Source organism: Homarus americanus, unplaced genomic scaffold, assembly GCF_018991925.1.
Source record: "Homarus americanus isolate GMGI-L3 unplaced genomic scaffold, GMGI_Hamer_2.0 scaffold54679, whole genome shotgun sequence".
Lineage (NCBI taxonomy): Eukaryota > Metazoa > Arthropoda > Malacostraca > Decapoda > Nephropidae > Homarus > Homarus americanus.
The window spans coordinates 3,316,749-3,333,222 of NW_024722701.1; the positions used below are offsets into that span (position 1 = coordinate 3,316,749).

The window sequence follows — 16,474 nt, forward strand, 5'->3', positions numbered from 1 at the left end:
TAATAATAATAATAAAGAAATACAAGAATGAAAAAAAGATCAAAATTGAGAAACACGACCTAGACCTATGAATATTATTATTATTATTATTATTATTATTATTATTATTATTATTATTATTATTATTATTATTATTATTATAATTATTATTATATTTTAGCCCCCAGGTCCCAATGTGGGTCGGTGACCTGTGCCCGGGTGGGCTGATCCCTGTATAAAAAAAAAAAAAAAATCTGAAAACCGAAATGCATCTGGTCCCGAGGATTTTGGATAAGGGATTGTCAATCTGTAATAAAGATCATCAGTTCAGGATAGGTAAGAATTTATAGATCTATACACTGAATATATTTCAGTGAGTGATTCTTACAGTTTTATCCTTTATTTTATTTATTTATTATATTGCTATTCATTTATTTTTATTTTATTTATTCATTTTTTTTAAGAGATGATGTCCGGTGAGCATTTTGGCAGTAGTTTCGATGTAGATGGTGATGGTGATGAGGCGGAGGGAGAGATTGGTTCATGGGCTTACAGAGGTCGCTCGGCTTCTGTCTTCCTCATTGACACTGCCAAAGAGATGTTTGTCAACCCTGGTAAAGAGGAAGATGGGGAGGAACCACCATTTTATCAAGCAGTTAGAGTGAGTATTAATTTTTTTCTCTATTTTGTTGTGCACACACACACACACACACACACACACACACACACCCACCCACCCACCCACCCATCTAGCACGTTCAGATAAACTGTATACATAATCCCCTACCTGTACCACACACATACACTTAGGAGGCACTCTAGGGAAAAGAGACAAACACACCAAGATCATTTAAACTGATATATTTGAGATATTAATTTGTGTTGATAAAAATTGAAACTTTATTGTTTAGTAATTGTTTATTTTTCACTAATCATATGACCAAGTATAGATCCAACCTGAGCAGGGAGTAGAACAGTGTACATTCCTTTGTTTACTTCTATGTTTGGTGGCAGTTCTTATTTTCCTGTTGTTTGACCAAGAAGCTATTGTATTATTTAACAAGTGAACTATATCCCCTCAGGCAGCGCACTCGACCATGATGAGGAAAGTGTTCTCCAACGACCAGGATCTGTCTGCTTTAGTGCTCTTCAACACTAGGGAGACCAAGAACCACATTGACTTCTCCCACGTGTATACATTACAGGATTTAGAGTGTCCAGATGCAGAGAGAGTCCTCGCATTAGAGGAACTACTAGCAAGTAAGTGCCGTGTGGTGTACTACATGTTAAGTTGTATGTTCATGTGTGTAGAAAACTTTCTTGATATGTTGAATATTAATGCCCCTTCTAACCAGTCCTGGATCTGGATTATCCCTTAAACTGGATCCCATGTACGACTTAAGAGGCTGAGCCATCAGTGAGCACCGTACAGTACACACACCACTCTGTGAAGTCCTGGTATCATACAAGACATGTCTTTGGGCACCATGTTTAAGATTCTGTTGAAGAGGAAAATAAAAATACCCTCTCAGTTTAAAACACAATCCTTTCATCCTGAACTTACTAACAAAAAAATTTCTAATCTGACCATTATCCATCCTGATCCCATAACTGCTACAGCAACTTAACCCTCAATCCTGATAAGAATGTTCCACCAATACCTGCTCCACCTTCACACCACACCAGGCACCCACTTAACTCATCTACATTCACTATCTTGTATATTTTACATATGATTGGTAGAGACCCGAAGTCTGTCCCTTCTTTCATCTCACCTCTGGTTGTGTACATAAACTCCACAAATTTCCCTCTGAAGATGAATCTGTATGTTGAGAATAAATGTGTTAAGATCAGTAGGACAAAGTTTAAAGAACTGAAATTTGAGTACTCCCCTGTATAACTATTGTTGATAGCTTGCAAATGACATACTGTACAGTCCTGAACAAATTAAAGTCCCAAAATTCAGACTCGTGTACCCGAAGCAGTAAACACTGATGCATTATTCTGTCCATATATGCTTTGGATTCATAAGTCTGAATCTCAGGGTTCATGGTTCAGGAGGAGAGGCGACAGGAATTTCTTTGGAGATTGTACAGTAATGACGATGACTTGTAACTTATGTTCTTTACCCCAGTGCCTGAGAACTTGTTTGACACAACTTATGGCCACAGTACTGATGCCAGTCTGCAAGATGCTCTGAGGGTCTGCCAAAGTGTCTTGGATAAATGGTATGTATCATATACTAGTGTACCTGTATTTGTATACTGTATGGGGGTATAGTGTTGGCTAATTTATACCGTATAGCATAAAATGGGGAATCCATAAATACTCCTAAATTTGTTCTTTTTCTTTTATAAATGTGAAGGACTTTTACCTACATATTACATTAAAACTACCATAAGAAATACTCTCTAATTTGTAATTTTTGCAGGACGGGCCGACTGTCAGAGCAGAATATCCTGTTGTTCACGTGCCGAGATGACCCCCACTCAGGTGATAGCCAGAAGCAGAGACAAGCCAGGAAGAAGGCCCAAGACTTGAAGGAGGCCCAGATTGAACTGGAGATTCTACATATGGGAGAAACCTTTAATGTGAACAAGTTTTATAAGGTAAATACTGAATATGGTAGTTGACAACAAGTTTTATGAGGTTTACATTATTTTATAGCAAGTCTTACACTGTACAGTGAACCCTCGAAGATCCGGACTAAAAAGGGGGACCACCTGTCTGAAAAAGCAGATTGTCCGAATTTTCCTGCAAATAATAAATTATATGAGAAACACCAAAAATACAGTACAGTTGTACCCCGCTTAACTCGGTTTCACTTAACGCGATTTCTCATATACGCGGTGCCTCGCCAGAACCGAACTTTCACTTAACGCGGTTCATCTACTCATATACGCGGGAAGCGGCGCGGGCACGATGCGCACAAGGTCGCCCAGTCATCAAAACATTACCGAGTTCTTCACCCGCCACCCACCACAGCCAGCCCAAGTCAGTGATAGTGATAATTATTGTGAGGATATGGACTTATATGGACTTTGAGGGGTTTGACAAAGAGGCCCTGCAAGCCTCTGTGGTGGATAGTGATACAATTGACACAAGTGATACAGGTGAGGGCCAATAATCTGCCCTCTGCCTCGGAACCAACCCCCCATCCCCGTGTGCCCAGCCATCTTTTCTACTAATGTAAGTGTTAAAAAACCTAATATTATTGATATTTCTCTTAATTATTAATTGTGTGTGCATACCATCATAAAGTTAAGACAATATTTTTACTACAACATAGTTGTGTGTCGTCAAAAAGTGGAGTTTGGGGGTCGGGCCAGTCTCTATTGGAATTGATCCCATATGTTCTGTTGTTCACTTAACGCGGTACCCTGTGGGTTCAATTGACCGCGTTAAGCGGGGTACAACTGTACTAATGTAGTGATAAACAAATTAGCGTATATAAACCATGCATTTACCTATGATAACAAAATAAGAAACATTGTATCATTACTAGAGTGAATGAAATAATATTACCACAAACAACAATTGTCAACTCTGTTTATGTTTCCCACCTCCTCGGGCACCTGTGTCCAAGCAACTGAAGGGTCAAGCAGCGCCCATGGGCCTAAATTTGCTCTGGTTTGGGAATGTTTCTTAGGGAAGCTTCTAGGAGGCTTCTTAGCCTAGAACCCCCAAATCTTTTGTCCGGATCTTCTGAAATCCAGATTTCCCGAGTCCGGATCTTCGAGGGTTTACTGTATTTACCATTTAGGGATTTTTTAACATGGTAAAAATAAATTAAATATACATTACATTGCTTGGGAGCCCCATAGAGCCTGCGAGGGCCTCAAGCGCCCACTTGTGAGTTTGTTTTGATGAGGACAAGAGTGAAATTGAGACTAGAATTCTGTATGTCATGTTATCAGTACCCTGGTACTGTATATGTGATGAAGTTGAGTTTGTGAAAAAAATTTTTTTTTTTATGTTACCACTTTGGTATCAGTGTAACAATCATTCTACATTATTTATTTTATTGCTTTTATCTTGGTAAGTAATCTGAAGCCATGCTAGATTAAGAGGAACATTTACATCTTCTTAATTTTTTATTGTTATATTACCATTAACTTATAACCCTTTGTGTATGGGGTCGCCTCTGAGCTGAATAACACCGTGTGGCATTAGCTAGATAAAATATTAAGAGTGACGTCCCAGTAATGTAGAGGTTAGTCATGGTGTTGTATCCCCGCTGTACAGAACAGACCCTCTGACCTGTGGGACCCCTATTCACTTGGAGGTTATCATCAGATTTAAATATTGATTACAGAAGAAACAAGTTTAATAGTACAGTCGGCCCTTAACATTCGCGGGGGTTAGGTAACAGAGATACCCGTGAATGTTAAAAATCCATGTACTATTGCTGGCCCCCCCTAAAAAATCCCTGGTCCCCCATGTCCTTATTTACCGTATTTACCTGTGTGTAGTTCGAGTTTTTAAGACCAAATTATTTGGCAAAAATTGGGGGTCGACCTCTAAACGGGTAATAGTTTCGTTAGGTTGAAAAATATTTACCAGTAACTACCAGTAAACAATGGAAACGATGCACCAACACACCACCCACTGTGAGTGTCGGTACAGTTGCCAGGGCAGATCTCTTGCGAGCCCAAAGTAGCCAAATCCATGGTTGGTAGCACAGGACGATGTAAAACAAAGTATTCTTTTATTAAAGTTAATTTATAGATACTGGACATAAATTTTTGTTCATTACATTTGAAACATCAATCTTTGTTAATTAAATTTGAAACGAGAAAACTACGATACTGGATTTTCATTAAAATATTACATCACAAGTATATTTTACCTTAACTGTGACTGAATGAATATATTCTCGGAAATAAATATGGAAATGAAATATTTTTGCTGGAATGACGTACATATTATAGTGGGAAGTGGGGTAAAATCATGATGAAAGACTTTTGCTTTCTTTCGTTGTTCAAAATATTTTACCGTAATTGCTTTTCGAATGGTTTTCAGTTAAAAACTGCTGTACTCGTACTGTACTACAATAATATTCTATCCTATCATTAGCCTTATAATCCAACAACTGAAAACCATTCAAAAAGCGATTACGGTAACATCTTTTGAACGAAAGAAAGCGAAAGTCATTGCTTTCGTCACTTTTCACTGTAATACATACATCATTTCAGCAAAAATATTACATTTCCATGTTCTCAGAAATAAATGGTAGTTTTGTTGAAACGTAATGTACAGTATTTAACATTAAAATGCAAAAATAGCTATAAAAACAATTAATACACCCGTAATGTACTGGCTGGCATCTCCACTCGTCCCCGCTCTATCCCTCCGCCTCCTCCACATCGTCACTACTGTTGTATTACAATAATATTCTATCCTAATTGACTTGAATAAATACTACGATACCACATTTCTGAATATTTTCATTAAAATCCATCCAAATCATTTTCCTTGCCATCGTCTGCAGCACCAAACAGCTTCTCCCAGTCCTCTCCTTGAACAGGGCTAGAGGGTACGTGTTTTTCGAATCGTTTTCAATTAAAAAAATGTTACATCACACGTATATTTTATCTAAACTGCGCCTGAATGAATATATTCTTGGAAATAAATAGTAATTTTGCTGAAACTTGTTGCATTTCAATGTAAAATAGGATAAAATACATGACGAAAACAAAAGACTTCACCTAACCTTCCAATGTTCAAGAGATGTTACTCGTTTTTTTAATAGTTTTCGGTTAAAATACTGTTATATTACAATGATATTATATTCATACTGTGCTTGATATACTACATTCACAGAAATGAAATATTTTTGCTGAAATGACGTAAGTATTACAGTGGAATGTGGGACAAAATCGTGACGAAAACAATGACTTTCGCTTTTTTTCGTTCAAAAGATGTTACCGTAATCGCTTTTCGAATGGTTTTCAGTTAAAAAACTGTTGCATCACAAGTGAATTAGGATAGAATATTATTGTAATACAACAGTGTTTTAACTGAAAACCATCGAAAAGCGATTACGGTAACATCTTTTGAGCGAAAGAAAGCGAGTCATTGCTTTCGTCACTTTCCACTGTAATGCGTACGTCATTTCAGCAAAATATTTCAATTCCATATTCTCAGAAATAAATAGTACTTTTGCTGAAACGTGATGTATTTCAATGTAAATTAGGATAAAATCCATGACGAAAACAAGAGACTTTACCTAACCTTCCGATGTTCAAGAGATGTTACTCGTTTTTTTAGTAGTTTTCGGTTAAAATACTCTTATATTAGTGATATTCTTTCATACTGTGCTTGATATAATACATTCACGGAAATGTAATATTTTTGCAACTACAATGCTGATGTCAACACAAGCGTGGTTACAGCGAGACTGACTGAGTGAGGGAGAGCTATGCGTGTGTGTGTGTGAGGTTGCGGGAGCGAGCGGTGTCCCGTGTTCGGTGCCGCGCGCGAGTTGAATGGCGCGCGATTTGAATGTACTTTAATTACTTCAATGCACAGAATATTCCTCTGGCGGGGCAATCCGCGTATTTGCGAATCCGTGAATGCTAAACCCGCGTATGTGAAGGGCTGACTGTATTACTTTATAACCTTTTCTCTTAACAGGACTTGATAATACTTGATGTGAGCGAAGACAATGAGGACTCACAGAGCAAGATCACCTTAGCAGATCCCACAAGTCGGTTTAAGGAATTGTTGGAGCGAGTGAGGCGTTTGGACCACAAGCAGCGCACCACTGGACGAGTCATGTTTACTCTGGCTCCCGGGGTTGAGATGTCAGTCGGTGTTTACACGGCAGTTAGGTGAGACCTTTATAGTTTTAATTAAACTTTTGGAATACTTAGAAGGTTATTATAATTTATACTGTTTTTACTACCATAAGTTTTATCATTCTTCTTGAAGTTGACTGAGTTATGAGATGAAACAAATGAGAAGGTAATTTAGTTTGACATTAATTGCCACTATTTACACAGGAAAATGAACAAGCCGTATAAATCAAAAATGTGGAAGGAAACCAACGAGGAAGTGAAGTACGTGAAGAAATCATATTTACGGGTACGTGAGAAGCCTTATCATGTCTTGTACATTGAGGGTTATAAATAGTGTTGGATGATCTTGGTAGATTTAACTTTATTGATGCCGTAATTGTTCTTGTTACTATCTACTATTACACACAGGATATTACGTGGAACATATTTTTTGCAATGTTTTAATATAATATTTTTGCCAACATAATAAACAACTCAAAGGTCTATCTTAGTCACAAGTCCTATAGTCAGGTTGATAATGTACTGTATATGGTTCAGTCCTTCATTTTGAACTTTGTATATTATTCTGTCAGGATTATTGGGGTGAATTAAACGATACCAATTCATTTCAGAAAACTGGAGAGCTGATTTCATCAGATGACATTTTAAAGTACCAGGTGTATGGCGGCAAGGAGATAAGTTTAACATTGGTTAGTATGTACAGTACAGTCCCCTTCACTTGTGTGTTTACAGCCCCTGTAAACACACTAGTGAAGGGGACTGTGCATGTGTATTAAGTGGTGGGGAGTTTCTCTCTTTAAAGGGCTAATGAGAAATAATAGCTTTATCAATATGCAAATAACTAGCTGGTGATCAAGGTATATACGGCACATATGCCCAAGTTATATCCTTTCTGAGATGGAGACTCAAAATGACCTTAAATACAACATCATGCAGTAAACAGAAAACTAAAGTTGGTGATATACTACAGTACATTGGAAAGGTTCTTATATCACAACTGTGTCCTGGGTTCAATCCCTGGCCCAGGACTTATGTGAGAAGGGTTTCTTCCAGGTAGTACTGTATAGTTTTCTCCTGTACTAACACTAGACAGTAAAGATCAAAGTAATAAACAACAGATCACCTGCCCAGATGGCTAGTGAGTGAGCTGATAACTGGTGAAATGACTAATAAGTGATGCATGGGTTCATCTCATTTAACATCTGATGTTACACTGTTTTGTGATAAAAGATGTTCTTGGTGACATACTGGTGGGTCTTTTTTGTACTCATTTTGTATCTGTTATATTAGAAAGTGTAATATTTTGTATGTAAAGTGAATACTATATCATATTGTAGTATTTTGTATTTTAAAGATTATACAGTTTTCTATACCATGAGCTCATTTAAGTTTCAGAACTGTTTATGACATTCTTAGCTGTATTTATGCGTGTTATAATAACCATTTACATGCAACAGTTATTCCCATGTCATTTGTAATCTTACAGGATGAAGTGAGCAAACTCAAGCAGGTGTATGATGTTGGTATACACCTCCTGGGGTTCAAACCAATCAGCCGTCTCAAGCCATATTACCACGTCAGGTCAGCACAGTTCATATACCCTGACGAAACTTTGGTTCAAGGTAAAGTGATCACTTACTGATTACTGTAATGTGAAAATGATCAGTTTGAGTAATTTTCATGTTTATATTACAGTTAAGATATTACTACTGTTAATACATAATGAAAGTCTAACAATTTTAGTTTTGTGCAGGTAGCACCAAAATGTTTGCAGCCCTGTTGGAGCGTTGTTTAGCAAGAAAAGTGACACCAATAGTGCGCTTTATTCCCCATAAAGGAGCAACAGTGTCATGGGCAGCGTTGGTGCCACAAGCAGAGAAACTTGATGACAAGAATTGTCAGGTCACTCCACCAGGCTTTGTTGTGTCACATTTACCATTTGCTGGTAAGTTACTCTGGCTCCAGTCATCAGCCCACATAATTGTACCTGATAGTAAGAGAGAAGGAGATGAATAATTAGATGTGTGATGTCACTTTTTATTTCAGTTATGTACAGACATTTTGGCTTTGATTATTGGCTGTTACATTTCCATTCTTGCTATTTAAACAGGCACTATAGATGTTCAACACTGAGAGACCAACTGTATTCTGTGGAGGAAGATGGAAGCACTAGTGTATGGGTCACAGTGGTAGGATGAACATGGGTATTTCATAAAGCTGGGCGGTGAGGGAACATGTTGGGTCAGTTACTGTATTGTGTTGAGGGCTGAGCTGGCCACCAGTCATGTCACTCCTTTACCTAAAGTATTCCCTCACCTGGGTTTTACAACACCACAATTTATGGGAAATGACAGTAAATATATATTGGGCTTCCTTCTCTTGGCTCAGCCTCCACAGGATGTTGTGAGTGTTAAATGGAGAAATTGAATGTTCCTTAAAGACAGTAAAGTTCACAAGCGGTGTTCATTGATGTTATATCCCAGATATTGAAAAATTTAGTCAGATGTTACTGAAGTAACAGTTTGACTTCATTAACATTAAAATATTATTATTATTATTTTTTTTTTTTTTTACTATTATTCTGTTCTGGGGGACGAAAATATAATAATAATTCAAAGTAAATAAAATTTATAATAAATAATACAAAATTGAAAATAAAATAATTATGATAATAATAATACAGTAATAACAACAACACTGTAATAATAATAATAATAAAGAACTATGAAGAAATACAAAAATTAAAAAATCAAAAGTGAGAAACATTATATGTATGTTCTGTTGTCAGTAGTAAAAGAAACAAGTGAGACCCTGCAGTTGTGTGTAAATGAGGCAGAAAGTCAGATCAGCAACCTGGGACTTGGTCACATATGGCAGCAGGGTCTACCATTAGACAATACATTATGCTTCCAATATCTTCCCAAGCGATAGTACCTCCCTGTTTGATAGCTAATGCAGTACAATATGTTTAGTTTTATTGTATGTTTATATTGCTTTTAACATATGTTACTGTGCTGCATCATCATATCTGACATCTTCTCGTGGTAACATATTGGTTTTTAACAGATGATTTCCGCAACATAAAACTGAAGAATGCAACCCGTGCCACTCCTGAACAAGTGGATGCAGCCAAACCAGCCTTCAAGAAAATTTTTTTCAAGTATTCGCCGCAGGATTTTGACAACCCTGATATTCAGACACACCTGCGCAACATTGAGGCCTTGGCCCTCAACAGATCCCAGCTGGACCCGGTGATTGACCTCACCAGTGAGTTGACTGTGTTACCCTTGACCTAGATAGTGCTCATACATGAACAGGAAATATCTTTAAATGGTCATTGTCAGACTGTATCATGAAAAAGAAAATTATTGGTTCACCTGAAGATCAGACACCCTAATGCTAGCTGGAGGGGTTAAGGTAGGTAAGCTTTAGTGTACTTAATCATGTGAAATAATCTGGGGGTGTCTGATCTTCAGGTAATATACATTGAGTTTATATGTACAATATAAAAGTTAAAGAACAGTTATTGAAATATTAACCCTTTAGGAGACAGTGGCTTCCCTCAGCTGAATAAAATAAGCCAGAATAAAATACCTAAGGGATATACTTGTAAAGGCTTAATGAACAATTATTTTTGCAGTACCTGACTATGAGAACATCACGAAGAGGGCCGGCAAATTACTTGAGACCTTCAGAGATCTGGTTTACCCTCCCTCTTATGACCCCAAGTGCATTACCAAGAAACGGCCAGCTGCCACCTCCTCCTCAGGCTCCAAGAGAGCAAAGCCTGACCCAGCGAGAATTGACGTTGCAGCCGTGACCAAGGCCGGCAAGGTTAGTACACACACTTGTGTACATAGCCTCATTATATTAAGACTTAACCTCTATTATACAGTAGACAAGCTGCTTTGAATTTATTTATAGATTCTGGTACAATAAAAAATGTGCAAGACGTAAGTCAGAATTTTTGGCTGATAACAGAGACGTGATATTATGAATGTATCCTCCATGAATACTGTATCATGATTATACCAGTGAATATATTTTTACCACCAACAGGCTCACACACTGACTGTGGACGTCCTGAAGGCCTGGCTACAGATACGCGGAATTTCAATCAATGGGAAGAGGAAAGCCGATCTCGTACTAGATGTCATAGAACAAGTTGATCGGGAGCCATTGACAACAGACAAGGCATAGCTACAGGAGTTAAAACTATCCCAGGAGTTACTGCCAGGAAGGAAGTGATTTGCTGTGATTATAACTCCTAGTGGCTGCCATAATCCATTATTTTGATACTGTAATTGAATTTTCTTGTTCTACTGTTTGCATAAAATTTACCGGTACAAAAGAACAGAAATAAGTAAATAATAACAATATAGATAACTCGTATGTGCTATAAAACTTTAATATTATCCAGCCTTGAAGTTATTAAGAAAACAATTTTTATTATTTTACAGTAATTGTGGTCCTCCATAAGGTGATTTAGTTAGTGTCACACAAATATTCATTTACCAAACTTATATACAGTAAAGATTTACCCTAAAGTGAAAGTAAATACTAAACACATAAATGAAATTGTTACTACTATACTGTAATAATATTGCTAGTGCATTTTTTATGCCAAGGGAGACAGATACTACCCAGGGTAACCAACAATAGTGCACTTAACACTAAACAACAAATTTAGTGAATCAATAGTTCTTCAATAATGATCGGGGCTCCATTTTCTACCTCAAGGATCATATGCTGTTGCTGGGTAAGCGAGATTGGCATAGGTAGTGAAGTGTGTATAGGAGGTACTCTCTGTGTATAGGAGGTACTCTCTGTGTATAGGAGGTACTCTCTGTGTATAGGGGGTACTCTCTCCCTATAAATCTCTGTACCTTATTCATCATAGGAGTATTGAGATGCTTCGGGGAAAGAACATGACAAGTGTTAAGGCGGTGGCTTGAGATGACTTCATTGTACCATTACACTTATTTCAAAATTACTAAAGCTACGTACTTATTCTCCTCCATACACATACATGTTAAACTTCTCGCCCGAAGCGCCTCCCACAACATAGACAGAGTATTCAAGTAGTCTTTGCTTTACTTTAACTCATGGTGTTATTTGGATCTTAATTTTGTATGACTATGTGAATTATTCTTTCTTTTGTACCTTTGTTGATGTATCGAATATATCAAGCCATTCCATGTTATATTGTCAGTACAAATGGACTAGTATTATAGTGTTCCTTCATAACTGATTATTTTATTGCTGGCTGGTGTGGAATTTTTTCTTTTGTGAATTTGTCCTCGATTGGATTTATTTTTATGTTTTTGTTTAATTATTTTACTTTGAAGTCAAGGAAATATTATGTTTTTACCTGTCATGTAGCTACCAGGCACTGTAGTCTACACCATAAACAAGACCAGAGCCAATTCTAGTATTTGTGGTTCATGTGAAAATTGGCCTCCAAGTGGTCACCTAAAGTTGTGTTCCCAGTTTAACCAGTGTTGAGTTTAACCCTTTGGATGAGGATTTAGTTTTCAAGCAACATTCTCAAGCAGTGTCAATTCTCCTGTGAAATATCATATTGGTAACTGGTGCTTTTTTTTTCTACTTTTCTTTTTGATCAAGGCCAAACTACAAAGTTTCCATATATGGCATTAATATTTTTTTATAAATCATTTTGTCAACAGACGAATAAATATTGAGAATTGAATATTAAGTCCTTTTGGATTCCTCACACACACACACACACACACACACACTCTCTCTCTACATCCTTGACCACCATAGGGTCAAGACCTATTCAGGCGCTGCCCCTCTTGGTCAATGTTGGCCCATTCCACAAGTCCCGCTCCCCGACCCATCCTCACCACCGGGATATCTACCTAATCAAAAGTGACAATTTCGTTTCGGAAAGAAGTGGGATCAGTGATGAACAGTGTTTAAGCCAGTGAATTCACCACTAGACATTACCAGTGAGCAGGGGCATTCCTAGATTACTGAGCACCCAGGGCAGGGCATTCCTTTGCCCCCTTACTCTTCCTCTACTGAGACGAATGATAAAAAAAATAATATACTTTTAAGGAATTTTGGATTATACATAGTAAATAATATAAATGCTTTAGTTTCCTTCTATTAATATGGAAAATATTATTTTTTTTTTTACTAAAGTATAATGTAGCCTACATCAAGTGTAATATTCATAAATAAAAAGCAGGTTTGTAAATGTGGATGACATTTAGGAAATCTACAGTACAGTGAACCCTTGCTTTACGCGGTCCCACTTTACGCGTTTCCACGTTTACGCGGTACCCTGCCGAACACGGAATGCTCACTTTACACGTGTGTGTACCCTTTTACGCGGAGAGCGGCGTGAGCAGGGTGCGCACAAGGTCACCCAGTCATCAAAACATTACCAAGTTCTTCACCCGCCACCCACCACAGCCGGCCCAAGTCAGTGATAGTGATAATTATAGTGAGGATATGGACTTATATGGAATTTGAGGGGTTTGACAAAGAGGCCCTGCAAGCCTCTGTGGTGGATAGTGATACAATTGATACAGGTGAGGGCCAATAATCTGCCCTCTGCCTCGGAACCAACCCCCCATCCCCGTGTGCCCAGCCATCTTTTCTACTAATGTAAGTGTTAAAAAACCTAATATTATTGATATTTCTCTTAATTATTAGTTGTGTGTGCATACCATCATAAAATTAAGAAGTTATTTTTATTACAACGTAGGTATTGTGTCTGAAAAAATGGAGTTTGGGGGTCGGCCCAGTCTCTATTTCAATTAATCCCATATGTTATGTTGTTCACTTTACGCTGGCCGCCGTGGGTTCAATTGACCGCGTAAAGTGAGGGTTCACTGTATATATATAAACAAGTGTATTTCCTAATTTCAACAAAATTTACACGATACAACAAAGCACATACAAGTAATTCAAATATGCAAAGTACAGAAACCATACTGTATATAACTACAAGTTACACATTAAATAAAGTATTACAAACTGAGAAGGGCGCAGCCTTCTTCAACTCACTTTTATCAGAAACTTGACCAATAGCACTAGATTGTTCTAAAAACATAGGAAACCACGAGATACAAGCGGTATACTTTCATCTAACGCAAAAATTTTTTTTATATATATTAGTTTTACGTCCTCATCGTTCGTGACTTGGCTTCAGCAAACTTACCAATTATTTCATCAAAATTAACTGTCTTGGCACATTCATTTTTGATAGAAATCATAGCTAGGCTGTTCAATCTTGCCTGAATCATGCTAGAACGAAGATAATTCTTGATGAGTCAGTTTTGAGAAACTTCTTTCACATGATGCAATAGACACACACATTGTTAAAAAGAATCTCAGGCTCAATGACAAGTTTGGCAAAGTTTCACAAAAGTCCCATTTGACAATAAACTTCAGGAACTGCGAGACTGTCCATTTATTTGCTGCTTCAGGTGTGATTTTGGCAGCCTCCATGTGTGCGAAGTCGCATAATTTCTACCATGATATCATCAGAAATTTCATTAAAAATCTTGGTCATGCTTGAATTTGAAATACTCTCCTGAAGTAGTCGTTCTTTTTGCAGAAAGCAAGTAGCTTGGCTGAATAGCTGCAAATATTGACACGATGTTATCCATGGCCTTTGAACGAGCATCCAATTCTAGACTAAATCGATCTAAGCATTCAAACATTGAATCTCCTCATTTCCTCTTGCATTGTCAGTCCAGCATCCCTAGCCATCTCTCCTGGCATCATTTTCTTATGTCTTATCCTCCCTCTTGTTTCCATGGAGATGCCCATTTCTTCATTCACATTGTGTAGTTGCATACTGAATCGCTCTCTCCACAATTTTATTCCGCTAACCTCGAAGAAACAATTTCAAACCATTGAGCTTTACAGTGTACTTTTCAAGACTTATTCCTTCTGTTTGCAAATACTTCTGTGTGAGATTCACTTCTTCCAGTACATCACACCAAAAAGAAAGATAACCCAAAAAATAAAAATCACATACAGCTTTAAGCAAAACTTCAGCTGATCCTCTTGTGTCAACATTTTCTCTTTGATCCGTCAATGTTTCCAGGGCTATGATCAGCTTCTCAAATTGTTTCTTGAGAGGCTTTATGGCATCATGATGTGCACTCCATCTAGTCTGAGAAAGTCTTTTGACTGTCGGGTTCATATTTTCTTTCAGTACTTCCCATCGGTGAGTTGAAAGTGAAAAAAAGCAATAAAGTTTCTCTACAGTTCCAAAGAATGTTACACACAAAGGATTGGTTCCAAAAGAGTGTATCCCACAAAGGTTCAAGGAATGATTGGCACAAGGCACAAACAAAACCTTTGGATTTATTTCTTTGATTCTCTTCTGAACACCTCCATGAATGCCAGTCATAGTTGCAGCATTATCATATCCCTGACTGCAGCAAAAGTTAATGTCCAGTCCATCACTCTCCAAATTACTCAGGATATCCTTTGTGAGCTCATTTGCAGTTTTTCCAGCAATAGGAAAGAAACCCAAGAAAGATTCCCTTACTTCAACAGAATCACCTTCAACATGGACATATCTAATCACTTCGGACATCTGATCTGCATGAGAAATATCAGGTGTACTGTCAAAAAGAATTCCAAAATACTTGGCCTTCTTGATGTCAGCCAATATTTTTTCCTTATCATTATTTCCTAGAAGACAGATGAATTCATTCTGAATATTTGGTAACAAATAAGAGCTCACTCTCCTTCCAGATGTCTGAGATGGAATAGCATGCTTAACCTCCAAAAGATATTCTTTCAAAACAGGATCATAGTTTGATAGTAACTCCACCAGTTCCAGGAAATTGCCTTTGTTTATTGATAACATATCCTCCCTATGACCACGAAAAGGAAGGTTCTGTCGAGCTAGAAACATAGTCACATCCAAAAGATGATGAAGTATGTCCCTCCATTTCTTCCTCTCTGTCCATTGCAGCTTGATTACCATGATCAACAGTTCTTTTGAGCTTTAGTCCTGCCTCATGGCACCCCCCTCTGGCTGTCACCCAGGGCGGACCGCCCCCCCCACCTTGGTACGCCACTGTGCAGAGGTCATATTGCAACTATATCTTGCGCTAGTCTGGCCGCACCTCGATTATGCTGTTCAGTTCTGGTGCCCTTATTATAGAATGGATATCAATTCACTGGAGTCGGTGCAGCGAAGAATGGCGAAAATGATTCCGGGACTTGGAAACCTTCCATATGAAGATAGATTAATTAAACTAAATTTGCATTCCCTAGAAAGATGAAGAGTGCGGGGAGATATGATAGAAGTATTTAAGTGTGTTAAAGGAATCACTAAAGGAGATATAGATAAAGTTCTTATAATATCCAAGCAAGATAAGACTCATAGCAACGGAATTAAGTTGGATAAATTTAGGTTTAGGAGGGAGATAGGAAGGAACTGGTTCACAAATGGGGTGGTGGACAAGTGGAACAAGCTTAGCAACTTTGTAGTAAGTGCTGGAACACTGGAAAGTTTTAATAGGAGGCTAGATAGATTCATGGATGATAGAGAGTGGTAGTAACTCTCGACAGGAGCTGCCATGCACAGGCCAACCGGCCTATTACAGACTCCTTATGTTCTTAACCCAACCTAATTCAAATGGACAAGCTTCAGGTACATCAACTTTAGGCAGGATGCACACATTGGGCGGAGCCTG

General features: G+C 37.8%; 2 protein-coding genes across 2 annotated transcripts; one reads left to right on the forward strand and one right to left on the reverse strand.

The window, feature by feature from the left end:
• The first annotated feature begins 230 nt into the window (after positions 1 to 230).
• Positions 231 to 12,489, forward strand: LOC121863092 (X-ray repair cross-complementing protein 6-like). The gene is made up of 13 exons (XM_042361586.1): positions 231 to 315; positions 444 to 640; positions 1,062 to 1,239; positions 2,114 to 2,207; positions 2,411 to 2,588; positions 6,616 to 6,812; positions 6,984 to 7,065; positions 7,391 to 7,468; positions 8,266 to 8,401; positions 8,533 to 8,724; positions 9,846 to 10,046; positions 10,420 to 10,613; positions 10,839 to 12,489. Exons 1-13 carry the CDS (start codon positions 246 to 248, stop codon positions 10,977 to 10,979), a joined length of 1,938 nt encoding a protein of 645 aa, XP_042217520.1. The 5' UTR covers positions 231 to 245; the 3' UTR covers positions 10,980 to 12,489.
• A 1,746-nt stretch (positions 12,490 to 14,235) lies between these two features.
• LOC121863110 (zinc finger MYM-type protein 1-like) lies at positions 14,236 to 15,759 on the reverse strand. Its single transcript, XM_042361609.1, has 2 exons — positions 14,797 to 15,759; positions 14,236 to 14,394 (listed from the first exon to the last, which is right to left on the reverse strand). Exons 1-2 carry the CDS (start codon positions 15,757 to 15,759, stop codon positions 14,236 to 14,238), a joined length of 1,122 nt encoding a protein of 373 aa, XP_042217543.1.
• Between the last annotated feature and the right edge of the window lie 715 nt (positions 15,760 to 16,474).